At 45.5% G+C, this 27,138-nt stretch overlaps 1 protein-coding gene across 1 annotated transcript in view; it reads left to right on the top strand.

Annotated features, from left to right (window-relative positions):
- The window catches only part of WDR38 (WD repeat domain 38), a 48,415-nt gene extending 22,901 nt beyond the window's left edge, over positions 1–25,514 (top strand). Inside the window, exons 3-9 of the mRNA XM_075260862.1 lie at positions 2,013–2,129; positions 8,961–9,058; positions 11,762–11,842; positions 15,199–15,321; positions 18,545–18,694; positions 20,165–20,212; positions 25,422–25,514. Coding sequence (XP_075116963.1) covers positions 2,013–2,129; positions 8,961–9,058; positions 11,762–11,842; positions 15,199–15,321; positions 18,545–18,694; positions 20,165–20,212; positions 25,422–25,514 — 710 coding nt within the window. The remainder of the gene's footprint in view (positions 1–2,012; positions 2,130–8,960; positions 9,059–11,761; positions 11,843–15,198; positions 15,322–18,544; positions 18,695–20,164; positions 20,213–25,421) is intronic.
- Positions 25,515–27,138: the final 1,624 nt, after the last annotated feature.

Here is a 27,138-nt window from a genome sequence, read left to right as displayed (position 1 = left end):
TCTATGCCAATATTTTGCATTGTGTCAAAAGGCGTTAACTATATTGTAAAATAAATCTCTATATTCCTTTGATCACAAAACAGTGTGTGCAGCAAAATCTATTTTCACTAGTATATTCTATTAGTATATTCTATTAGCCCGATGAAGTAGAGCTGAATGTGTGTGCTAAGCACACACATTCAGCACTGCTTCATCACGCCAATACAATGCATTAGCCAGTGCTGATTGGCCAGAGTACGGAATTCGGCCAATCAGCGCTGGCCAATGCATTCTATTAGCCCGATGAAGTAGAGCTGAATGTGTGTGCTAAGCACACACATTCAGCACTGCTTCATCACGCCAATACAATGCATTAGCCAGTGCTGATTGGCCGAATTCCGTACTCTGGCCAATCAGCGCTGGCTCTGCTGGAGGAGGCGGAGTCTAAGGTCGGACCTGAATGGAGACTGGTGTGGAGCGATCTTAGACTCCGCCTCCTCCAGCAGAGCCAGCGCTGATTGGCCGAATTCCGTACTCTGGCCAATCAGCGCTGGCCAATGCATTCTATTAGCCCGATGAAGTAGAGCTGAATGTGTGTGCTAAGCACACACATTCAGCACTGCTTCATCACGCCAATACAATGCATTAGCCAGTGCTGATTGGCCAGAGTACAGAATTCGGCCAATCAGCGCTGGCTCTGCTGGAGGAGGCGGAGTCTAAGGTCGGACCTGAATGGAGACTGGTGTGGAGCGATCTTAGACTCCGCCTCCTCCAGCAGAGCCAGCGCTGATTGGCCGAATTCCGTACTCTGGCCAATCAGCACTGGCTAATGCATTGTATTGGCGTGATGAAGCAGTGCTGAATGTGTGTGCTTAGCACACACATTCAGCTCTACTTCATCGGGCTAATAGAATGCATTGGCCAGCGCTGATTGGCCGAATTCCGTACTCTGGCCAATCAGCACTGGCTAATGCATTGTATTGGCGTGATGAAGCAGTGCTGAATGTGTGTGCTTAGCACACACATTCAGCTCTACTTCATCGGGCTAATAGAATGCATTGGCCAGCGCTGATTGGCCGAATTCCGTACTCTGGCCAATCAGCACTGGCTAATGCATTGTATTGGCGTGATGAAGCAGTGCTGAATGTGTGTGCTTAGCACACACATTCAGCTCTGCTTCATCGGGCTAATAGAATGCATTGGCCAGCGCTGATTGGCCGAATTCCGTACTCTGGCCAATCAGCACTGGCTAATGCATTGTATTGGCGTGATGAAGCAGTGCTGAATGTGTGTGCTTAGCACACACATTCAGCTCTACTTCATCGGGCTAATAGAATGCATTGGCCAATCAGCGCTGGCCAATGCATTCTATTAGCGTGAACTGAGTTTGCACAGGGGTTCTAGTGCACCCTCGGCTCTGCTACATCAGATTGCTACATCTGATGTAGCAGTGCCGAGTGTGCATCAGATGTGTAGTTGAGCAAAACTGACTCAGCACTGCTAAGTCTCTGCATTCGCATAGGAATGCATTGGCCAGCCTTCGGCCAATCAGCGCTGGCTCTGCCGGAGGAGGCGGAGTCTAAGGTCGGACCTGAATGGAGACTGGTGTGGAGCGATCTTAGACTCCGCCTCCTCCAGCAGAGCCAGCGCTGATTGGTCGAGTTCCGTACTCTGGCCAATCAGCACTGGCCAATGCATTTCTATGGGGAAAAGTTAGCTTGCGAAAATCGCAAACTGACAGGGATTTCCATGAAATAAAGTGACTTTTATGCCCCCAGACATGCTTCCCCTGCTGTCCCAGTGTCATTCCAGGGTGTTGGTATCATTTCCTGGGGTGTCATAGTGGACTTGGTGACCCTCCAGACACGAATTTGGGTTTCCCCCTTAACGAGTTTATGTTCCCCATAGACTATAATGGGGTTCGAAACCCATTCGAACACTCGAACAGTGAGCAGCTGTTCGAATCGAATTTCGAACCTCGAACATTTTAGTGTTCGCTCATCTCTAGTCTTTACCCATGTGACTCTCTGCAGGACCAGTAAAGTCATGCTGCTTTTCCCCTGATGGCTCTCTGTTTGCCAGCTCATCCCATGACTGCACAGTGCGGATATGGAGGGTGGATACTGCGGATTGTCTTCATATGTTAACTGGTAAGTTATAAGATACTCTAGTCTGATATAAGACATGGGTTGAGTTTCCTACAGTTTAGAATTTCTATAACAATTCCTATATCCCATAAAACTGACCAGCTAATATTGTTAAGTATATACAGTACTAGCAGTTACCCGCGACTTCGTCTGCGGTGTTTGGAGAATTGGGTGGAGACAGGTTGTACTTTGATTGCAGGCATGTTACTATTGAAGGTATGGGGGGGGGGGTTAAGTGTGCATGCCTGCAATCAAAGTACATTTTGATTGCAGGCATGAGGTATACCCGGCAAGCAAAGGAGATTGTATGTGTCTTACTATCGCGGTTGGTGTTAGGGCAGCCACGATGGTAAGATGTGAATGAGCGTGCTCGGAGGCGGGAATATGCTGGCGGCTGGAAGCGAAACAGGTCGGCAGGCAGGAGCCGGCCTGCGAATGAAAGGGTGGGTGGGTTAATGGCGGCCATGAGCAGCGGGGCTCCGCGTGTGGCGGAGACCCGGTTGCTATGGTCACCACAGGTTAGGAATTCAGGAAAGTAGCCGCTGTGAGGTGGAGCGTGGCGGGGGATGTGGCGGTGGGCCATGATGGTTGAGATGGTCGTCCCGTACGCCGTGGTGCACTGTGGAAGAGCTTGTGAGGTGTTTTTTTTTATTTTTGAGGGGGGGGGGGGGGAGTGGTGTTGTAGGCCGGAGGTGATGTGATGTGCCGGATGGCCGGGCGACTGTGGTGAAGGACAGAGGAGGAAGAGCAGGGCAGCTTGTGTGTGTGCTGCGAACTTACCGGTGAGTGTGCAGACAGTGAAGGAAAGTTGCCGGGTCGGGGCTGAGTGGCAGTGCGGGCCAGAGTGTGTGTGCGCTCTGCGGTCTGATGTGTACCGTGCGGGCCAGACTGTGTGAGGGCTCTGCGCGGGAACTGTGCGTTTGGCGTCATCAGTGAATCAGTGAAGTGCAGTTGGTGTCAGTGGCCAAGCGGTGGCACACGGCTGATGAGAGAAGATGGCGGTGGCAGAGCGGGACCTTTGTTTTTGGGGTTATGTGTGTGTGTAAGGTGTGGAAATACATGTAAATGTGATGGAGTGGGGTTAGGGCTACCGTAGAGGCAACAATATGGAGTGTGGAGGTATTTTGGGGCCGGAAATGCAAGGAAGTGTGTGTGTGTGGGGCTAGGAGTCCTATTTTTGGGACTGTCCTGCTAAGGAGCCATGTTGTTTAGCGGCACGAAAAGTAGCCTAGGTTTCAATCGCAAGGAATAACTATGTTTCTGGAAAATTTTAGGGAAATCCGTCTAGCCATTTTAGCGTGATTGAGGAACACACATCCAAACTTTATAATATTAGTAGGATAAGCAGAATCGTAGCTAATGGGGGTAGAAATGGGGCCGGGGGGGGGGGGGAGGGGGGCGATGGTCGCATTTACTGACTTTGTGGGGCCCACTCCAGGGCCACGGCAAGTACACACAAAAATTTCAACTTTATCAGCATCTACAGGAGCCCATTGAAATACATACTTCCTGTTCTGCCATTTTATAACCTGTACTTACAGAACAGTGATGAGGTGAGCGGGATCTCCTACTGCACATAGCCTGCGCACATCTTCTATTTTCTTGCCAGTGGTACCATAAATATGGGGTCAAGGTTCCAGGAGGTAAGTAGAAGATGCGCACAGGCTGTGTGCAAGAGAAGATCCCCCAGAACCTTCACTCCTATTCTGTTTCCAGTGGGAAGAAAATAGAAGATGCGCACAGGCTGTGTGCAGGAGGAGGTCCCCCCCACCAATCACTGCTCTGTAAGTACAGTATAACTATCAAAGCAATAGTATATGGAATGGTAAGATGGGGAGGGGGACTATTAGCTCACTATTACAGTAATAGTGCCCCCTACAGGTAACAGTATTACTTATGTGAAGGAGCCTGTGTGTGTATGGGGGAGGGGGGGGCACTATTACTGTAATAATGCCCCCATAAGCATACCTCCCAACCGTCCTGATTTCCGCGGGACATTCACGATTTTGGTGTCCTGTCCCGCGGTCCCGGTTGGCGGGAGGTATGTCTCGATTTCAACTCAGATCTGTGTCCGGAGGACGCAGATCTGAGTTGAATACATACGCGACTAAAACAAGATGCTGTCACAGCTCAGCTCCTTGCTTTGCCGCGGCGGCGGGAGGTACTGTATGTCCCGATTTCAACTCAGATCTACGTCCGGAGGACGCAGATCTGAGTTGAATACATGCGCTACTAAAGCAAGGAGCTGTCACAGCTCAGCTCCTTGCTTTGCTGCAGCGCTCCAATTAGTGGCTGACACAGGCCCAATGCCTTGGGGTAATGTGAGATATATACAGAGAAAGATCCACCACACAAAAATTTGGATATTACCTAGTGTCAGACTAGCAGTTTACAGGTCCTGTAATCTGACACTAGAGTGGGACCATGTATCTCAGAGATGTGTTTCTGGTGGGACACTTATTGTAGTGCACCTCAGATAGCAAGAAGAAGGGAGGTCCTACTCTCCATATTGATGCATGTCCCTTATGATTACAGGTACAGTGATTAATTGCTGCAGCCATGTTGTTGTTATATTCTCATATTGTATTGTTCAGTATATGTTGATACAGTCACTGATGTTAGGAATGACTGAGAATTTGATGCTAATGTATAACTACTAGATAGTATGTAAGGACACTTATTGTAGTGCACCTCAGATAGCAAGAAGAAGGGAGGTCCTACTCTCCGTATTGATGCATGTCCCTTATGATTACAGATAAAGTGAATAAAGAATATAAACCCCCCCAACCACACCAGTGTTAGTTCATTAGGTGTGCAACAGTAACCCAGGACTCCGACCTATACTTCAAGTCACACATTCAAACCCTCAACACTTCCTGCCACCTCCAATTTAAAAACATCCACCGAATCAGCTCCTTCCTCAGGGCTCGTTCACATCAGCATTGCCCTCTCCGTTCTGCAGGTTTCCGTTTCCTGCATAAAACAGAGCAGGATACGGAAACCTGCAGGAGTCTCTCTCACCCATTCATTTGAATGGGTGAGAGAGATGTCCGGCCGTGAGCTGCGGTGAGCGTTTCATGCTCTCCACCGCAAAACCGGGTTTTTTAATCCGGACACAGAGTCGGACATGCAGTACTCTGTGTCCGGATTAAAAAATCCGGTTTCGCGGCGGAGAGCATAAAACGCTCACCGCCGCTCACGGCCAGACCCGGTCTGTGCTTTCCGTCTTCTGGCATGCAGAAGACGGAAAGCACAGAACGGAAAGTAGAACGCAGGTGTGAACCTAGCGTCACCCCTGAAACTACTAAGATGCTCGTCCAGGCCCTCATAATCTCCCACTTAGACTACTGCAACTCCCTTCTCCATAGACTCCCAGCTAACACCCTCGCCCCCCTCCAGTCCACCTTAAACTGTGCTGCTCGTTTAATCCACCTCTCCCCCTGATCTTCATCGGCTGCTCCTCTCTGCCAGTCCCTCCACTGGTTACCCATAGCCCAGCGAATTGAATTCTAGCTACTAACGCTAACATACAAAGCCATCCACAACTTGTCCTCTCCATATATCTCTGACCTAATCTCCCGCTACCTGCCCACACGTAACCTCAGATCCTCCAATGACCTCCTACTCCGCTCTACTCTCATCCGCTCCTCACACAACCGTCTCCAAGATTTCTCCCATGCATCCCCCATACTCTGGAACTACTTACCAAGACACATAAGACTGACCCCCACAATCACAAGCTTCAAGAAGGCCCTGAAGACTCACCTATTCAGGAACATAGAGATTTATTTTACAATATAGTTAACGCCTTTTGACACAATGCAAAATATTGGCATAGAAAGACAGGCTAGATCAATTGGATATGACGTTTCGGTCCTTAGACCTTCATCAGACGCAATCTAGTGTGGTAGCAGGATCAGTATAAGTGTCAAGGCCTTGACACTTATACTGATCCTGCTACCACACTAGATCGCGTCTGATGAAGGTCTAAGGACCGAAACGTCATATCCAATTGATCTAGCCTGTCTTTCTATGCCAATATTTTGCATTGTGTCAAAAGGCGTTAACTATATTGTAAAATAAATCTCTATATTCCTTTGATCAGAAAACAGTGTGTGCAGCAAAATCTATTTTCACTAGTATATTTGGGTCGAAGGACCTTTTTTCACTAGCACCACATATAATTTTAGAGTGTGCGGTACCATTGACTTTTTTGTCACCTATTCAGGAAGGCCTACAACCTCCAATAACACTATCACCACACTGCCATCTGTACAGTCTCCCCCTCTCCTTCTGTCTCTACCCCCTTCCCTCATAGATTGTAAGCACTCACGGGCAGGGCCCTCTACCCCACTGTGCCAGTCCGTCATTGTTAGTATTATATCTACCTGTATATTCTGTGTACTGTATATAACCCCCAAATGTACAGCACCATGGAATTAATGGTGCTATATAAATAAATAATAATAATAATAAATCGCGCTTACAACTTTGTGAGTGAAACTGCGGAGAGAGCGGTGGGGGAGCAAGGAAAAGGTGAGTATAAGTGGTTTTTTGTGTTAAACACTGAGGTGGAACATAATGAAGAGGGTCCATGAAACAGGGGGCAGATGAAGGGGGGGGACAGCATGAATCTGGGGGCAAAGATGGGGGGACATAAATCTGAGGGCAGAGATGGGGGAGACATGAATCCGGGGGCAGAGATGGGGGGCACATGAATCTGGGGGCAGAGTTGGAGGGGGGACATGAATCTGAGGGCAGAGATGGGGGGACATGAATCTGGGGGCAGAAATGGGGGAACATGAATCTGGGGGCAGAGATGGGGGGACATGAATCTGGGGGCAGAAATGGGGGAACATGAATCTGGGGGCAGAGATGGGGGTCATGAATCTGGGGGCAGAGATGGGGGGGACATGAATCTGGGGGCAGAGATGGGGGGACATGAATCGGGGGGCAGAGATGGGGGGCACATGAATCTGGGGGCAGAGTTGGAGGGGGGACATGAATCTGAGGGCAAAGATGGGGGGACATGAATCTGGGGGCAGAAATGGGGGGACATGAATCTGGGGGCAGAGATGGGGGGACATGAATCTGGGGGCAGAGATGGGGGGGACATGAATCTGGGGGCAGAGATGGGGGACATGAACTTCCCACTCTCACCCTGAGAGTGTCCGGGTCTTATAGGCAAGTATAATGTGGGTCAGGTGTCTGGAAACTGAGGAGCCAAAGATGTCTGCGCTGCAAACTGTACAGAGACTGAAAGAAGTGGCCATGGTCAGTCTGGATGGAGGAGACGAGAAATGTGAATGATTAGTTACAGACGTCGCCTGTAAGTCACAACATGTCACTGTACTGTATTTACTTAAACAGTATGCAGTGCCTTGTGTACAGCCAGTATATCACTACAGTCACTGTATACTGATAGAATCAAGAATCAAAGAAGCTTTATTGGCACATCTGAATAGATATTTGGGATTGCCAAAGCAAGGAAAGTGGGGCGGGGGGGGGAGAGGTGGGGTTGGGGGGGGGGAGAATGGTCAGTATGGGGGGGGGTGATTTGGAGTATCATCTTCCCTTTAGTTGGTGGCAGGTGGACACATATTGGGCAGCGATCTCCACAGTCGACTCCTCTTCTCCCAGTAGGACGTAGAGCTTCCTCTTCTTGTCTGCAGTATCAGTATACCCTGGTAGGGGGCCCACTTGGATATGTTTGCGCCCCTAGTTATGCCTCTGATCTGATTATACATATATATATATATATATACTGTATATATGAAAATATATATGTATGCAAGAAAAAGTTCAGTTTAATAATACGGGTTATCTGAAGAGCCAGAACTATTGGCAGTGTATTCACTGTGGCAAAAGGTAAAACGTATTAAACAGCATCTAGTGGCATCTACTGTATATTAGGAAGTTTCACCTTCTGCTGCAATTAATATATTGCCGGCTGTTTTGTCTCCCCAAATAACCCTTTAAGTTTAGAATATTAAAAATTAGCAGATGATTATGTTTTATATCAATCAATGAACTCGTGTTAGGGTCTTTAAGAATGTGGATGCTCATCAACATGAATCATTGATATGGCTTGAGAAAGCGCCTAGACAGAGTGCGAAACGGCTGTTGCCCCGCAATGCTTTGTGCCTTCACGTCTCCCAATGTGATTTTACTTCTTACATAATAAAGGACTGTTTTATGCTACCATCCTAGATTGGTGAGTGCCCCCACTTCTTTTCTTTTTTTTTTATATTACATTTTTTTGCTGTATATGGGGTGAAGAGCACCACCTGCATAGGAGCTATGGTTTATCCTCTACATAAGTTGCCATTTAGTCCAAGCATAAGATTAGAAGTCACAGTGGTGCCGCCTGTTTCTTATTTTCTTGCTCTTGATTACTATTTTTCCATGTTAGAGTCTGTTCCCATTGTGTTTTTGGAGAACACTCCTGAACGCACTGAACACACCTGTAACATGAGTAACATATACCATACAGGTACATAGATCACTGATAAGACCTGGGTGAGAATAAGCGATGTGAATGTTTTTATTACCATGACCATAAATCAGGGGTGAGCAACTGGTGGCCTTGGGGCTGTATGTAGTTATGGATACATTAGGGACCCTTTACTCATCTGTATACTGGACATAATTCTATACCTGCACTCCAAATAAGTATACCTCTCTCTACTGCAATGGGACACTGAACTTAAGGTGAATTCGGAGGCTGCAGCTTTATGGGTAGGCAGAGTACCCCTGCCATAGACCTACATCAGCAGCCATTGTTTTCCATCGATTATAATTTTCTCCATTACTCATCAACTTCCCTCCTTCCAGATCATTCTAAAAGTGTAGAAACGGTTAACTTCAGCCCAGATGGCACATATCTACTATCTGCAGGATGGGATCGTCTTGTCATCTTGTGGACAGTGCTGGTAAGAAGCCTAAAGTTATAATCTCTTTTACAAAAATATTTATGATCAATTGCAGTTGATTTTTCAATATTGGGGTAAGACTCTGTATCAGGCTTTCCCTGTTTGCTTTAATAACAGGAGTCACAATGCAGTACTGGATTAGTCATATCGTAGATAACAACTGCATCCATAATACCCCTTAGACCAGTGGTTCTTAACCTTGTTTGAGGTACCGAACCCACCAGTTTCATACGCACATTCATCGAACCCTTCTTTAGTGATAAATCAAATATGATTTTTTCCAAATTCAAGACATAGGTATATGTTTTTTTACTGGTACACAAAATGAACCGTGCATATGGCCTAGGGTTCGATCAAACCCTGGTTAAGAACCACTGCCTTAGACCTATAATGGGATTCATCAGGTTCAGCATCTATTACATTATATTTGATGTAATCCCTAATGCAGATGTGAACAGAGCCTTGTAGTCCAATGTATCAAATATGCAGTATAGTAGAAAAATATATGAACGTACAGTATTTTAAAAAGTTTTCTATGGAGCACACATAGGCCGCACAAGTGTCATGTTTGCCATAGATCACATAGCTTTCCTGCAGGGATATGACATAGCTTGCTGTGCTATCAAGCATTCCATGTTTGCCATTGTGAGCAATAAAGGGAAGACAGACAAGTGTTACAGTTCCTTCACTTTGCAGATTTGCATTGATGGCCTGTCCAAAGGATATGCTAATGATGATAAAGTTTTTGACAACCCCATTAAGGCTGGTCTTACACGGCCGTAATGTAAGTCTGCAAATGGTCCGCAATTGAGGGTTTTCAATTGCGGACCATTTGCGGACACATTATATTCAATGCGGCCTCTTACACCACCGGATATTTTATCCGTGGTTTGGCCATGCCGCAACCGTGGTCCGCAGTTTATAGAACATGTCCGTAATGGCCGTGAATAGAGATGAGCGAGTGCTGTTCGGATCAGCCGATCCGAACAGCACGCTCCATAGAAATGAATGGATGCACCTGGTACTTCCGCTTTGACGGCGGCCGGCCGCTTAACCCCCCGCGTGCCGGCTACGTCCATTCATTTCTATGCGAGCGTGCTGTTCGGATCGGCTGATCCGAACAGTACTCGCTCATCTCTAGCCGTGAACTGCGCTTCCATCGGGGATTTTAACCCTTTGGATACAGCGGGCAAACAAGTCCGCTGTATCCAATGGGCTCCGCTGGGTTAAGGGGCCCCTGGGCACCCCCCGCAGTGAGATCGGGGGGTGCCCATATGACGTATCTGCAGCCCGGGCTGCTTGCAGACCTCACATACCTGGTTGATCCTGCCAGGAATGGAGGCAGTTAGTCTATGCCTCTGCATAGACTAACTTCCTCTATAGACTGCAATATAAGTGTATTGCACGTCTATAATGCTGAATCAGTGATCCAGTGGATCACTGGTTCAGGCCCCCTTGTGGGACATCAATAAAAAGTAAAAAAAAAAAAAAAAAAAAAAAGTTTTAAAAAAACAAGTCTATGAAAAATAAATAAATTAATAAATTAATCAAACGAAGAAATAATGATTTTTTTTGCCATCTCGTCTTATTAAAATGCTATAAAAAGTGATCAAAAAGTCACACATACCCCAAAACAGTACCAACAAAAAGCACAGATCGTCCCACAAAAAATAAGCCCTCAACCAACTCTGTCAACCGAAAAAAAAAAAATGCTACACATCCTACGACTAAGGAACATTTGTTCTGAAATGTGTCAGCCCGGACGCTCCTTTTATCTTGTAATTTGTGAGTCAAATATGGCCATACACAATATGGCATTTTTGTAAACTTTTTTTAATGAAGCAAAAATAAAAACTTGGATTTTATATAATCTTTAACCATTGATTGCTGGATACCTTTCTTGAAAGTTTTTTCTCAGATTCTGATTCTATCTATCTATCTATCTATCTATCTATCATCTATCTATCTACTGTGGGATAGGTAGATCGGTAGCAGCAATGGTGCAGGCCCAACCAGTCAGAGACAGGAACACAATGTCTGGTGCAAACAGGTTTATTTGAAAAAAAAAAAATAAAAATAAATAAAACTTCACCTCAGGTACAAAACTAAGCAAAATAAAATACAGCCTTAACTTCAGGCACAAAAACGTCAAATAAAAACCTGCTCATCCGAGCACTAACTAAACAGGATAAACCTAGCTATACGAGTGGCTTACTACCGGCCACACGAACAAAACAAAATAGTACAAGTCCCAGTTTGGTCTCACCAAAAAACTCAATTCTCCAGGACAGACCCAGCACCTCCTCTCACTCCCAGTATCTGCCATGAAGTGTAGGCTCTGCAGCCTTTTATGGCCCAGCAATGAGCCCAGAACCCACACCTGGGGCTGAGGCCTACTCTAGACCCTCACTGGACCACACATAAGTCAGATATCTGGGGGAGGTATACTGTGACTCCAGCACCCTGCCTGTCATCTTCTCATAATAAATATATACAAACACTCACACACACACGACTTTGTATCCTTTCCTTGGGTCTGTGTATTGTTTCTTCGTAATCACTTATTACTTGCTATTGACACAAGCCTAACAATACCACAACTCTTATATAACCATACAATTACAATACAATACAATACAATTGATATTATACAATATCTACCACTGATGTGTTATTAACCATTATCATCCATGTAACTGACAGACTGGTCAGAGATTGAAGACTTTCAGGGGACATCAGGATGCCATTCAGTGCAGCGCTTTCTCAGCAGATGATTCTTGCTTTGTAAGTACATTTTTTATTTAACCCTTGAATTTATCAAGGGGTATAGTGAGCACTTTTACCCTACAAGTGTTTCACTGATTTTTTTGCCATTGAAATGAAATTACCTTTTTTCCCCAATAAATTGTCCATTTAGCGCCAAATTTTTAATTTATGCAAGTAGTTAAAGAATTAAAAACACCATAATTTGTTACATAATTTCTCCTGAACACAGCAATACACCATATGTGGCCATGATCTGCTGTATGGGAACATGGTGGGCTCAGAGCGCTATTTGGATTTTGGAGGGCTGGTAAAGTTTTCAGGTGCCATTTCACATTTGCAGAGCCCCTAAAGTCTCAATACAATGAAAACCCCCTCAAAAGTGACCCCATTGTAGAAACTACACCCGTCAAGGAATGTATCAAGGGGTATTATCATTTTGAGACTAAAATGCTTCCCAAAACTGTATGTACAAAAAGAAAATTTACATTTTTAAAGAAATATGCCATGTCGGTGACCAATACGTTGCACCCACTTTGTGTTGTCAGAGACCTGCACTCCTAAAACTATTAAGTGGGCCATCCCGAGGGGCAAAAAATTATATATGTGGGTGTAAACTGCAGTTTGGGCACACAGCAGGGCTCAGAAGGGAAGGATTGCTATGTGGCTGTTGGAGTACAGATTCAGATGTTTGGTATCTGGTCGCCATGCCATCTTTGTAGAGTCTGTAATGTACCAGAAAAGTGGATTCCCCAAAGGAGTGACCTCATTTTGAAAATGGCACCCCTCAAAGAATTTATCAGGGGGTGTAGCGAGTATTTGTATCCCAGACGTGAATGCACAGCAGATGGTGAAGAGGGAATATGTAAACTGTGCGGAGTACATTGGGAACACCAAATTCCCTACTATGTCCCAGTAGCTCCTATGTTTGGGGAGGGGGGTCACTCTGGGGGTCACTTCCGGTGTCTTTTCCCTTATAAGCTGTAAATATGGGGTGTCCCCTGATATCCGTTCGCACAGTTTATATATTCCCTTCCTGCCACAGCCAGTTGTATTCTAATGATTTGGCGATTTGGCGAGTTTTTGTCTTCACATTGCTAGATGCTATATTTTTCTTAATTTTCTGGTGACGCGGCCATATAAGGGCTTGTTGTTTGCGGGATGAGATGCATTTTGTAATGACACCATATTTGGGTGCCTACAACTTATTGAATACATTTTATTAACTCTTTTTTGCTGGATTTAAAAAAAATTAATTCTGGCATTGCATTTTACCTTTTAAATTTTTCGCTATGCAACGTACAGTATAAGTAACATGTGACCTTTATTCTGCGGGTCGGTATGGTTACAGCGTAAAGTGTACAGTATAAGTAACATGTGACCTTTATTCTGCGGGTCGGTACGATTACGGCGATTCCTCATTTATATTATTTTTTAATGCGATACTAATTCTGCAGAACAAAAACTCATTTGGGGACATAACTCAGTGATTTTTGCATCGCCATCTTCTGAGAGGCGTAATATTTTTATTTTTCGGTTGACATTGTTGGTTGAGGGCTTATTTTTTGCGGGACAACGTGCTTTTTATTGGTACTGTTGTGGGGTAGATATGACTTTTTGATCACTTTTTATAACATATTTTGTAAGGTGAGATGGCGAAAAATCATTACTTTCGGCAGGTTTTTTCCGGGGGGGATTTTCCGCCGTTCACCGTGTACATTAAATATTGTTTCAGTTTTGTTGTACAGATTGTTACGGACGCGACGATACCAAATACGTATTATTTTTATTTTTTTATCTAATTCATTTCTATAGAAAAAGGGAATTTGGGGGCTTTATAACTTTATTAATTTTTTTTTAAAACACTTTATTTTTTTTCACTTTTTCATGTGTCCATTTAGGACACTTCAATCAGCAATGCTTTGATTGCTGATACTATAATGCAATGTGACGCACAGCCTGACGTCACAAGGTCCTGGAGGTTCACCAGGTAACGGGGGGCCTCTGGGCAGTGTGGGGTCACTGCCCAGACCCCAGGCTGCATAATACAGATACCGGCACCCCCCCGATCTTGCCGCAGGGGGTACCGGAGGGGGGAGGAAAGTTCACGGAAATTTATGGATGCGATGGCATTCAAAGGATTAAAACCTCCAGGGAGTGCAGCTCTGACCTGAGGTAAGTGGAAACGGGTGATAGCCGACTGTAAGAGCTAACACCCGGTTCCGATGCCGCCCGCCCGCTGAATGGGCGGGCTTTGCATGACGTAGTATTACTTCATGGTTCGCTAAGTACGTAGCTCCCATGAAGTAATAGTACGTCATGTGTCATTAAGGGGTTAAATGTATGTCAACTATTCAGTTCTATATAGGACTTATTTACACGGCATGGACCTTGTATGGTGTCGCCACACAGGGTGTGTCAATACACCGCCATATGGGGCCTCTGTGAGGAAATATATTCTCACCTAGAAACGTTTTTTCATGGATTTCATGTGAATCTGAGAAAGAGAAAGAGAAAAAACTGTATGCCTCTATATAAAATGGACACATAGCATGGATCCATAGTTGGCTATGGGCAGTGCATTATGGATCCATACAAGAAGGACCTGTAAATTACAGCCATGAATAACGTTACTATTACTATATACGTACTGTATATCAAAGTAGCTTGGATCTTAGATGGAATATGTAAAGAACATGAACACCATTGTACAGAGTGTATATACTGTATAAATATATCACAAACATAAGAAGTTCAATGGAATTGATTTGAAGGTATTGTTGTCTATATTGTAATCCAGAACTGCAGAATGGGCTGCAATGTAACATCAGACACCTCCACTAAACAAGATTGGTGCTATTTCTGTAAAGAATATAGCCACCCTTTTCAATGTTACATAGGGCCTTTAAATGGGTCATCAACATAAATAAACTTTACTCACCTCTTCCCTGGCCTCTGTCTCCAGCAGTGGCAGCTCCAGTCTTCAGTTTACATGTCCCTGAGCTGCTTGTGTCAGGTGACCTCTGCAGCCAATCACAAGCCACAGAGGCCATCTCTTCACAAAGGACACGTCATAGTATTCACATGCCATGTGTGAAGAGGTGGCCACTGAGGCTTGTGATTGGCTGCAGTGGTCAGCTGGCACAGTCTGAGGACCTGTAAACTGAAGAATGGAGCAGACACCACTGAAGACGGAGGTCCAGGAAGAGGTGAGTAAAGTTTTTTAAATTCATGGCCCCTTCAGTAGCCCTATGGACTTCTCCGTTATCTATATTTCAATATAGTATTTAAGAATCCAGACAAATTGTCATTGAGCCTATAATAAAGATAATATATGATCATGAGCTGCACTAATTTTTCTTTTACGTTACCTGCAGGCCACAGGGTCCTGGGATTACACTGTCAGAGTGTGGCGCCTGTGTGATGATGTGCCAGAGAAAGTTCTGAAAGGACACAAGGGAAATATCAGCTGCGTGATCTTCTCTGTGTCTGGAATGCTGGTAAGAATATGGCGTCGTTCATGTTGCTAGTTTCTAAACCCCAGGTCTCAATCACCTATGATCCAGCTTATTGATACAAATATATATATTTAAAATAACATTACATATATAATTACAAAAATAAAATAAATCCATTTAAGCAGTGTCCGCTGGGGTGCTGCAGCGGCAGGGTTGTTTACTGGGTTGAAGATGTTCACAGCAGACAAGACAGTACGGCAGCTAAGCAGTAGAACTTGATGGTCACAGCAGTTACTAGTTCAATCACAGAGACAGACTTCAGGCTTTCGCTACAGTGGGAAATGTGACATTCACCTCCTGCGAACCTGAGGCACTGCTAATGTGGTGATCAGATGTGGGTAACGCTGTAGTTGAAATTGCGGGATGCAGACAGTGCAGACTTGTCACATTCTCTGGGCTGGTGCTCTCCCATGTTACCAACACTGGTACCCATACCTCCCAACTTTTTAAGAACCGAAAGAGGGACAAAGTGTGCGGCAAATTTAGCCCCGCCCACTTTTGTGTTGACTCCGCCCACTCATTAATTTTTCATGTGCCCGCACACAGTATAATCCTCCTACAGTCACCCGTAAATTATATGTCCCCCCTCTATCTCTCCCACAGTTTCATATACACCCTTCATCTGCCCCCAGTTTCATGTCCCTCTTCCATCTCTGCCCCCAGATTCATGTCCCTCCATCTCTGCCCCCAGATTCATGTCCCTCCATCTCTGCCCCCAGATTCATGTCCCACATCTCTGCCCTCAGATTCATGTCCTTCCATCTCTGCCCCCAGATTCATGTCCCCCATCTCTGCCCCCAGATTCATGTCCCCCATCTCTGCCCTCAGATTCATGTCCTCTCCATCTCTGCCCCCAGATTCATGTCCCCCATCTCTGCCCCCAGTTTCATGTCCACTCCATCTCTGCCCCCAGATTCATGTCCCCCATCTCTGCCCTCAGATTCATGTCCTCTCCATCTCTGCCCCCAGATTCATGTCCCCACATCTCTGCCCCCAGATTCATGTCCCTCCATCTCTGCCCCCAGATTCATGTCCTCTCCATCTCTGCCCCAGATTCATGTCCCCACATCTCTGCCCCCAGATTCATGTCCCACATCTCTGCCCCCAGATTCATGTCCCCCATCTCTGCCCCCAGATTCATGTCCCTCCATCTCTGCCCCCAAATTCATGTCCTCTCCATCTCTGCCCCCAGATTCATGTCCCCCATCTCTGCCCCCAGATTCATGTCCCCCATCTCTGCCCTCAGATTCATGTCCTCTCCATCTCTGCCCCCAGATTCATGTCCCCCATCTCTGCCCCCAGTTTCATGTCCACTCCATCTCTGCCCCCAGATTCATGTCCCTCCATATCTGCCCCCAGATTCATGTCCCCACATCTCTGCCCCCAGATTCATGTCCCACATCTCTGCCCCCAGATTCATGTCCTCTCCATCTCTGCCCCCAGATTCATGTCCTCTCCTTCATCTGCCCCCAGTGTCATGCCGTCCTCTCCATCTCTGCCCCCAGTGTCATGCTGTCCTCTCCTTCATCTGCCCCCAGATTCATGTTCCACCTCCACATTAAACTTACCTTCTCCTCCGCTCCCTCGCCGCTCTCTGCCCGCACATCGCGTCTACAAGCCAGGAGCCGGCGGCAGCAGCGAAGCGAGGAGCTGACACAGGTCAGCTCCTCGCTTCAGCCGCATGTGTCAGCGAGAGAGAGATGCAGCGGCGAAGCAAGCACGCGAGCAGCTTCAGCCGCATGTGTCAGGGAGAGAGGCGGGCAGCGGCGAAGCGAGGAGCTGACCTGTGTCAGCTCCTTGCTTCAGCCGCATATATGTTCAACTCAGATCTGCGTCCTCTGGACGCAGATCTGAGTTGAAATCGGGACATACCTCCCTCCAACCGGGACCGCGGGACATGTCACCCAAATCGTGACTGTCCCGCGGAAATCGGGACGGTTGGGAGGTATGCTGGTACCGGTGATGAGAGGGCTGCATAAATGGTGGTGATTGTTCCTCCAGGGCGCTTCTCCTATACTGTGCCGACTGGAGGTGTTTGGGTTGCCCTGATGTTATTGGCACAAAGTCAGATGCAGAAACCGTTGTAAAGTCGAAACAGAGTTGAACTTTTACTGAAAACTCTTCCAAGGCTGTGGAGGCACCAACACTTACACAGGTTCTTCAATACGCAATAACAGGGCACACCTGGTGACACAGCAAAGTCCTGAGGTGCAGGATAGACATGATGAAAGGTATTCCTAGCTTTATACTTTAGTGTTACAGCCCTAAGGTCATCTGGATTCCTATTTGTCTCATAGGAGGATGCCCACTACAATACTAGCACACAATATTCCCACTCACGTTATGTAATCCTGATAGTTCAGAGTTTCGGGCCACAATAATCAGGGTGGTGGATGTTCCACAGCTCTGGCCTTGGCCCCTGGATCCTGTGATACTTGTTATGGAGCACATGTTTCGGAATGTTCTCTCCACAGTCTTATGCTTACAAAATGGTGACATTTGACTTCCTTCAGGGTGATGGCTAGGGTGGCAGGGAACAGAGACATTGTTTTCCTAATTACATCCTGGAAAACAGATTTGCATATCATGAGAGGTGTGATACATGTGTTAGTCACTAGGTGGCGTTGTGTTTTAAGACTCCGTATCCCCTGCTATGAATCACAGGCTGCAAAGTAACAGGAAATAATGCAATACAATGATAACAGAAATCACCCTCGGCCCAGCCACAGCCAGCTCTGCTATACCACATTTAGGCTGGGTTCACATCAGCACTTAAACTCCAATGGGGGTTTCCGTCCCCCGAACCCGTTAAAAAAAAATGCGGAGAGAAAAGCGCTGCATGCACAATTCCAGCCCTGCCTATCTATGTGACTGTTTGTGTGGACCAAGGGGAGAACAGCCAGTTATTTAAATGAGAATCCGCTCCAGCTTAGTTACAGTTACCTTACAGTTCCATAATGGCTGCTCCTTTTACTACAGATCACTTCCATTCACCCAATCTGTTGATCATGCAGGTGCCAACAGTTGGAGTCCCATCAATCTGATATTAATGGCCTATCCTAAGGATAGACTATCTATATTACTAGCCTGAAAGCTAAAGGCTTTCAATGTGGCAAGTGTTGGCCCTTTAAGACACCCATTGTATGAGGGGGTCTTCTGGATCAATGGTTCATTATTAATTAGGATATGTTAATTATTTGATCAGGCTTCTGGATCATGGGACAAAACAATAAGAGTGTGGAACCCGCGCAGTGGTGCCCTGATCTTTCTTCTGAAAGGACACATAGATTGGTTGAGAACATTGTCTTTCTCCAATGATGGCATCCTTCTGGCTTCCACGGGACATGACAAGATGGTAAGAGATGTCATATGTGGATGATGCGCATGTATTGATCATCCTTATTCTTGTAAATTTAGATTACTGGTAATAGAATGAGGTACATTTACATTTTATTTACTCTGTCTATACAGCCAACCAATATGACTGATCTGATACTATTCTAACATATTTGTCTGCCTTCCCAAGACTGCAAATATCTACCAATTATAGGAGTACAAGTATACGTAACTAGCATGATTGTATTTTTAAGAGACTTATTGTTTGATCATAAAACAAGCATAGCTGGAAAGATGACCGTGCTCTGAATATAATATACAGCTACTAATGTCCATCACATGACAGATCCAGCTTGTTAACAGACACCTACATGCCGGTAATTTATATGGCTTTTTGATCTAGTGATTGATTTGGAGTTGTGAAGGAATTTTACCTCTAAGATGATAAAAAACAAATGTATATTATTTTTTCTGGATCTACACGGCAGGACAATAGACTGACTTAGATGGACATTTGTCTTTTTTTAAAGGGATTCTACCATTAAACTACTTTTTTTTCTAATTACAACGTCAGAATAGCCTTAAGAAAGGCTATTCGGCTCCTACCTTTAGACGTGGTCTTCGTCGCGCCGTTCCGTAGAAATACCGGTTTTAACCGGTATGCAAATGAGCTCTCCGCAGTAATGAGGGTGGGCCCCACCGCTGAAAGGCCGATGAGCGCATCCCCATTGCTGCCCGAGAGCTCTTTCCTCCGCCGCCTCCTTCTTCTGCAGCAACTCCGCTTCTTCTGGCTTCTCTTGCTCTTGTAGTTCTATACAGGAGCATAGAGAGGCCACCCCCAAATGGCCGCCAGCTCCTGTATTGAACTGCAAGAGCGGCTACCCAAAAATGGCCGGTGCCAATTTTGGGTAGCCGCTCTTGCAGTTCAATACAGGAGCCGGCCGGTGGCCATTTTGGGGTAGCCGCTCTTGCAGTTCAATACAGGAGCCGGCCGGTGGCCATTTTGGGGTAGCCGCTCTTGCAGTTCAATACAGGAGCTGGCCGGCGGCCATTTTGGGGTGGCCTCTCTATGCTCCTGTATAGAACTACAAAAGCAAGAGAAGCCAGAAGAAGCGGAGTTGCTGCAGAAGAAGGAGGCGGCGCAGGAAAGAGCCCTGGGCAGCAATGGGGACGTGCTCATCGGTGTTTCAGCGCTGGGGCCCGCCCTCATTGCTGCGGAGAGCTCATTTGCATACCAGTTAAAACCGGTATTTCTATGGAACGGTGCGGCGGAGACCTAAAGGTAGGAAACCTAAAGGTAGGAGACGAATAGCCTTTCTTAAGGCTATTCCGAAGTGTTCATTAGAAAAAAAGGTAGTTTAATGGTAGAATCCCTTTAAGCCTTAAAAACTATCTAATAGTACACATCTTCAGCCAGTAAGGATTTTCCTTTATAATGCAACAGAAGGAGCTTTTATTATTTTATTAATTCTGTAATGTTCCTTTGCAGGTAAGACTCTGGGACTGTGAAAATGGAAGATGTATAAAAGTTGTCAAGGTAAGATTTACATCATAGAAGTAACAGACTAGTTTTCTCATGTGAAATTGAATAAATATAGGGTCACCATGTCTTAAAGAGATTTTTCAGGTCATTAATATGTGATTGGTGGGGATTGGTCTGCCAGGAACCCTGCCATTTAGCTGTTTGAGATATCACAGCACAAGTGCTGTGACCTCTAACCTGTACCAAGTACATCACATTCATCGCTCACATGGTACAGCAGCAGCTCAGTCCCATCCAGGAGTTCAAACACATGCTGTGGCCTCCTCAGCCTGATAATCTTTGAGGGTTGGACCCCCACCAGTTACATATTGAAGACCAATCTCAAGGAAAGTTCATCAATACAGTCCCTGACAAAAGTTATGTCGCTTATCCATGTTGTGGAATCAAAAGCTTATAACTTTATAACTCCAGCCAGTAACGGCCCATTAAAAAAAAAAAAAACGCAGCTGTCGCCGGGGCCCCTAATGTCGCCCTGTGGTAGTAGCTACCTCCGCTACCACGGTAGTTACGCCACTGATAAAAACCACTGATACTCACAAGATACATGAGACAAAGTAGTGATCATGGCTGCAGACGGAGCTGGGCCTTCATGTAAAGTCAGTCATTTCATCCAAATATCAGCTAGCATAGGACATAGCAGTGTCATATACAATAATGTTGTGCAGATTTTGTTGTACAAATACAACTTAGTTCAGTTGCAGTATTTTAGGTTGTTCACTTATTTGTTGTGGGCGTGCACTATGCCTGTGGTAGGCGTTCCCTATGCTTGTGTTATTGGTGCTTTATACTTGTGGTAGGCGTGCACTATCCCTGTGGTAAGCGTATACTATGCCTCTGGTAGGCGTATACTATGCCTTTGGTAGACGTGCATTATGCCTGTGTTAGGTGTATACTATGCCTGTTATAGGTGTGTCCTATGCTGATTTTAGGCGTGCCCTATATTTGTGGTAGACATGACCTATGCCTGTGTTAAGCATGCACTGTACCTTTGGTAGACGTGCACTATGCCTTTTGTAGGCCCTATACTTGTGTTAGGCATGCACTATGCCTGTGATAAGCGTGCACAATGCCTGTGGCAGCCTAGCACTATGCCAGTGTTAGGTGTGCACTATGCCTGTGGTAGGCATGCACTATGCCTGTTGTAGGCATGCACTATGCCTGTTGTAGTTGTATATAGAGATGAGCGAGTATATTCGATCGAATACCTCCCCTGCATAGTTTTTGGTGTACAAAAAAGCGCCAGGGAAGGTGGGAGGGGAATCAAATGTATACCATGTGGTATAAGAGATAAGATAAGATAATCCTTTAATAGTCCCACAATGGGGAAATTTCAGTGATACAGTTTCATGGATGGTACAGTAGTATATAACAAGAGAGAAACACATACAAGCTCATGGCAGATAGAGAAATACTAGGAATAATAGCAACTAAAAAAAGAAAGAAACAGACACACTGCAGGATCATTTAGTTCTCTGTGTGAAGTGATGTTAATAATACAGTCGAATGTGGTTGGAGGACATGAGGAGGGGGGGTCACAGCATGTAGATATAACAGGCAGAAAATGTTTTTTTGCAGAGGTGGGGGACATATGCAGCTATCATGATAACATGTGGCAGTTCCTTTGGTAGGTAGTGAGAGCTCATGCTCACAGCTGATAGTTCGGTATCTTGCATCAGCACTATTGTCCATTAACCACAAAAAATGCCCCAAATGTCCATCATCACAAGCCCTCCTCCTCCTTTCTTCTTACCACTGTGTTCTACTGCCCAAAGAAGTCTGAAGTCATCCAAGTAGACATGGTGCTGCTCTCTTGCCAAGCTTCCATAAACTCATGGGGTAGGTGGGTGATGGTAGGTTCCCAGGCTGTAACAGAGTCCCACGTGTCCAAGTAAAAGAAAGAAATACCAGTTGAAAGAAGAAGTCCGCACTTCCATGCAGGTTACTCTCCATGCTTTCTCTGCCGCACGGTGAAACATGCTGTCTTTAGCTCCTGGGGGGATGGTAACAGGCACATGTGCACACAGGAAACTCCAGATGAATCAGGTCTTGAGTCTTGTCCATGCTTTAACAATAGAAACAAAAGGAAAAAAAAATCTCCATAGGGTCTTCCATTCGATTTATAGTTGCTAATTCATAGTGCTAGTTTGCTTGGTTAGAGGATTCTTGAAGATACAGACAAAAAGAGTGAAAAAGGAAAGATAAAGGTAAAGATAAAGGTTGCTCTCAGCTTGGAGCTTTGTATCGAGGTAGCCACTCAATGCGGCGCCATCTTGGTATTCAACCGAGTACACCAATAACTATGCAAAGGGAGGTATTCGATCGAATACTACTCGCTCACCTGTAGTTGTATACTAAGCCTGTTATAGGCGTGCCCTATGCTTGTGTTAGGCGTGCCCTATGCTTGTGTTAGGCGTGCCCTATGCTTGTGTTAGGCGTGCCCTATGCTTGTGTTAGACATGTCCTATACTATTGTGTTAAGCGTGCACAATGCCTGTGATAGTCGAGCACTATGCCAGTGTTAGGTGTGCACTACAACAAGATTCAACAAGATACAAAGGAGCTTTATTAGCATAACCGAAGAAAAAACATTTGGTATTGCCAAAGCAAACAATGGTTGGGGGTGGGTGGTTTGGGGGTACGTGCGTCCTTGGGTTCTCGTCGTTCTTGTTTGGGACGTCTGGGTATGAGGGGCGTAGAGTGGATGGGTGGTGGGGGTTTAAAGGTGTTTGGGCGGTGGGTGGGAGAGTTTAATAGTCTTGTGTGACACGTAGCCTCGTACCATTACACAATCTGGGTGCATCCAGATTACACATGAGTAGAACAGGAACGCCAATCTTCAGTTCTAGTTTTATGTGAAGGGACGCCGGGTAATTCTACGGAGTTGGAGAATTCCACAGGGTGTCGCGGATCGTGAAAGGGGTGGAAGGTCGGTAAACATGGCTGCTCCGGAGCCTTGAAGAGGTAGCCTCCTGGAGTATCGTTACGGTGAGGGGCAAAGTGGTGAAGTATGTGTAAATGTGATTGTGTGGGGTTAGGGGCTAGGCTGTAGAGGGCAATAGGAAGTTTAGTGGTTTGCTGTGGTTGAAAGTGTGTGAGATTACAGAGATGGAGATGTGAGTTTGGGTTTTGTGGGGGTCCTGGGAAAAACGTTTGTGCGCTATTGTGACGAAAAGTAGCCTATTGCACAATCTAGTGTAGTAACTATGTTTGTGGAAACTTTCAGCCAAATCGGTGGAGCGGGTTTTGCGTGATTGAGAAACAAACATCCAAACATCCAAACTCACAAACTTTCACCTTTATAATATTAATAGGATACCGTATTTTTCGGACTATAAGACACACTGGACTATAGGACACACTTGGGTTTGACTAATGTTAGCATATATATATATATATATATATATATATATATATATATATATATATATATATACCTTTCTGGTTTCATCATATATGTAACTCTACAGTTCTCTCTGGGCATTGCCATTATATGTTTGTATATGCCATCTGACTTATCACAACCTTGTCTGTGATTTGTCTGTTGTTTTTCTCATTCATGCAATTTTATTCTGTATTTGACTTTCTGATTGGGATTGTTTTGTGTGTTTTATTGAAGAAAATTATACACTTGAGAAAGGGCTTTTTTAGCCAGAAACGCGTTGTGTGCCAATAAAGGAGTGTTTATTATCATATTTGGGCTAGCGCTGTTTTCATTTGGCCGAATCCTGAGAGGAGGTTGGTCCATACTTTCCTGCAGACGCTTACAGCTGCTGCCTTTGGCCCTTACCCATAGGGCGTTACGAGCTTCTAGAGCAGGGGTCCTCAAACTACGGGGGGGAGTTGTACTGAGGAGCATATAATACAGTGGGGGGTTGTATTGAGGAGCATATAATACAGTGGGGGGGGGGGTAATGAGGGACATAAAATACAGTGGGGTTGGGGGGGGCGTAATGAGGAGCATATAACACAGTGGGGGGGCGTACTGAGAAGCATATACGACAGTGGGGTGGGGGATCGTACTGAGGAGCATATAATACAGTGGGGTGTAATGAGGAGCATATAATACAGTGGGGGGTTGTACTGAGGAGCATATGATACAGTGAAGTGGGGGATCGTACTGAGGAACATATAATACTATGGGGGGGGCACTACTGTGGAGTATATAATCTTAATTTTTTTAAAGTATATTTCGGCCCTCCACTGGTTTGAGGGACAATGAACTGGCCCCCTGTTTGAAAAGTTTGAAGACCCCTGTTCTAGAGTGTTGTGCCATTTCGCAACCTCAAGTGAGGGGGCATTTGTCCTAACCTAATTTGGCCCATTGGTTTATTTAATACACGAGGATGTGGCTCTCTTTTCTTGTTTTTACATATTCGGGCGAGCGCAGTTTTCATTTGGCCGAATCCTCAGAGGAGGTTGGTCCGTACTTTCCTATACCTGTGGTAGGCATGTAGTATGCCTGTGGTAAGCGTGCACTATGCCTGTAGTTATTGTATACTATGCCTTTTGTAGGCGTGCAGTATGCCTTTGGTAGGCATGCACTATGGTTGTGGTAGGGGTGCACTATGGTTGTGGTAGGGGTGCACTATACCTGTGGTAGGGGGTGCACTATGCCTGTGGTAGGGGGTGCACTATGCCTGTGGTAGGTGTGCACTATGCCTATGGTAGGTGTATATTATGCCTGTTATAGTCATGCCCGATGCATTTTCCTCCAGGTGTATGGACCTTGATAGGCATGCCCTATGCTATTGTTAGGCATGCATTATGCCTATGGTAGGTTTGAACTATACTTATTGTAGGTGTGCATTATGCTTGTGTTAGGCATGCACTATGCCTGCGGTAGGTGGCCACTATGCCTATGGTAGGTATATACTATATTGTAGACATCAGGCACCCACGCAGCTCTACAATACTGATAATCTTGTTACACACAGATACCACACAGCATGTTCTGCACAGGATGCAAGCCACTGAAGAAGAGGAGCTTATAGTTCCATGTGATCACTCAGCACTGCCTCTCTGCTCCTCTTCTTCTATATACTTCTGTATGTGAAGTATAACCATCTCACATCAATATCCTAATCCTGGAAAATTCCTTTAATTCTAGGCTGTATTATATTATATTATATTATATTATATTATATTATATTATATTATATTATATTATATTATATTATGAGTTCCCCACCTTTCTCTATTGCAGGGCATGCTGGAGATGACACACATCTGTATATTTTCTCCAGAGGGCACCCTAATGCTGGCTGGTGCTATGGGGCTATACCAGTCACAGTATTAACATGTCGCTGACTTCACACTATATACTGCATGTCTGGTCACAGTATACATGCTTCATCAGCTTCTCGGAAAATATGGACTTTAAAGTTACTAACAAAAGCATCCAGTACTGTAGAAATGAACTGTATTGCCAACCAATTCAAGAAATATGAAATAAGCTCAAGAAAAAGTCCCATCCATAAGTGCAATGACACCAGCCATCTTAAAATACTATTATACCTGTAAAAGAATCACCAATACAAGTGGGACGGTTGTAGTGTGCTGCTCAATGGCACCGTTCCTTTACTATAGCTTCACTATTGGACCCTCATGAGGCTGTTGCCAAGATATTGCCCCCTGCAGGCCACCTGGAGTCTTCTGCCAGCCAAGAAAGGACACACACGACACCTGACTTGACACTTTGAGTTCTTTTACTGCAGCGGATGGTATAGTATGGCAGTAAGGGGTATTAGGGTGTCTATACAAGCCTCTGGGCTGCAGCACAGGGTTACAAGTGTTCACCAGAACCAGCTGACATCCAGATGTGTCTTCTCTGTGCAACAAGTTCACGGTGTGTGTCCTCACAAGATAATTATACCACCATGGAGGAATATTACCATCCACCCTTATTCTGCTTCCTACTCCAATCTTTGAAGCTAATGTGCAAAGTAATCCCATATTTCAGAAGCATTTAAGGGATGCATCACAAAGGGGTGCTCTAGATCCGGACCCAAAAACAAATATGATGATGATGATATACTCAAATTTCGTCTCTCATGCCCAGCAAAACTCCAGCCTAAAGATTTCCCATTCATAAAAAATAATTAAAAACTCAACATACACATACATTAGCAGGAGGACCAGGGTTCGCCATGCAGAAGAGGGCGCTATCATTCTGGACTCACATATATGGCAGCAGTCCTGGCTCTTACCACCACCAAGCCTGGCTGAGCCACAGAGCCCCGAGAAAAACTGATACCCCCCAACCAAGCATCAGCCATCTGCCAAGCCAAAACCCCCAACATGCCCTGAACAAAGCTCAAATAAAAGGAGTAATTGAGAGAGGCAAAGAGCGGTACATCGAGGAATGGAGAGGCGCAATAAATAACTCCAAAAAACTCACAGTGTACCAGTCATTGCAAAGAGACTATACCATGGCCACCTACCTGGAGAGAATACGCCACCGCAAACACAGACAGACCCTGAGCCAGTATAGACTGAGCACCCACCACCTGGAGATGGAGACCGGGCGACACAGGCAGATGTACAAGCAACGGGAGAACAGAGTGTGCCAGCACTGTGACCAGAGGTCCCTAGAAGACGAGACCCACTTCCTGCTACACTGCACCAAATACTCAGCTGTGAGGGCCGTCTACTTCCAAAGACTCTCTGCCCACATCCCAGATTTCATATCTGCAGACGAGAAGAGGAAACTCTACATCCTACTGGGAGAAGAAGAGGCCACTGTGGAGATCGCTGCCCAATACGTGTCCAGTTGTCACCAAACAAGAGGAAGATGAGACCCCACGGAATGTTATACCCCAAACCACCCACCCCACCTCCCCATATAGCGGCCACCAACTAAGAGGAAGATGAGACTCCACCGACTGTTATACCCCAAATCAACCACCCCACCCCATACCCAC

This window comes from Leptodactylus fuscus, chromosome 11 (genome assembly GCF_031893055.1).
Source record: "Leptodactylus fuscus isolate aLepFus1 chromosome 11, aLepFus1.hap2, whole genome shotgun sequence".
Classification (NCBI taxonomy): Eukaryota; Metazoa; Chordata; class Amphibia; order Anura; family Leptodactylidae; genus Leptodactylus; species Leptodactylus fuscus.
The sequence above is the reverse complement of the archived record's forward strand: the minus strand, read 5'-3'. Positions and strand labels throughout refer to the sequence as shown.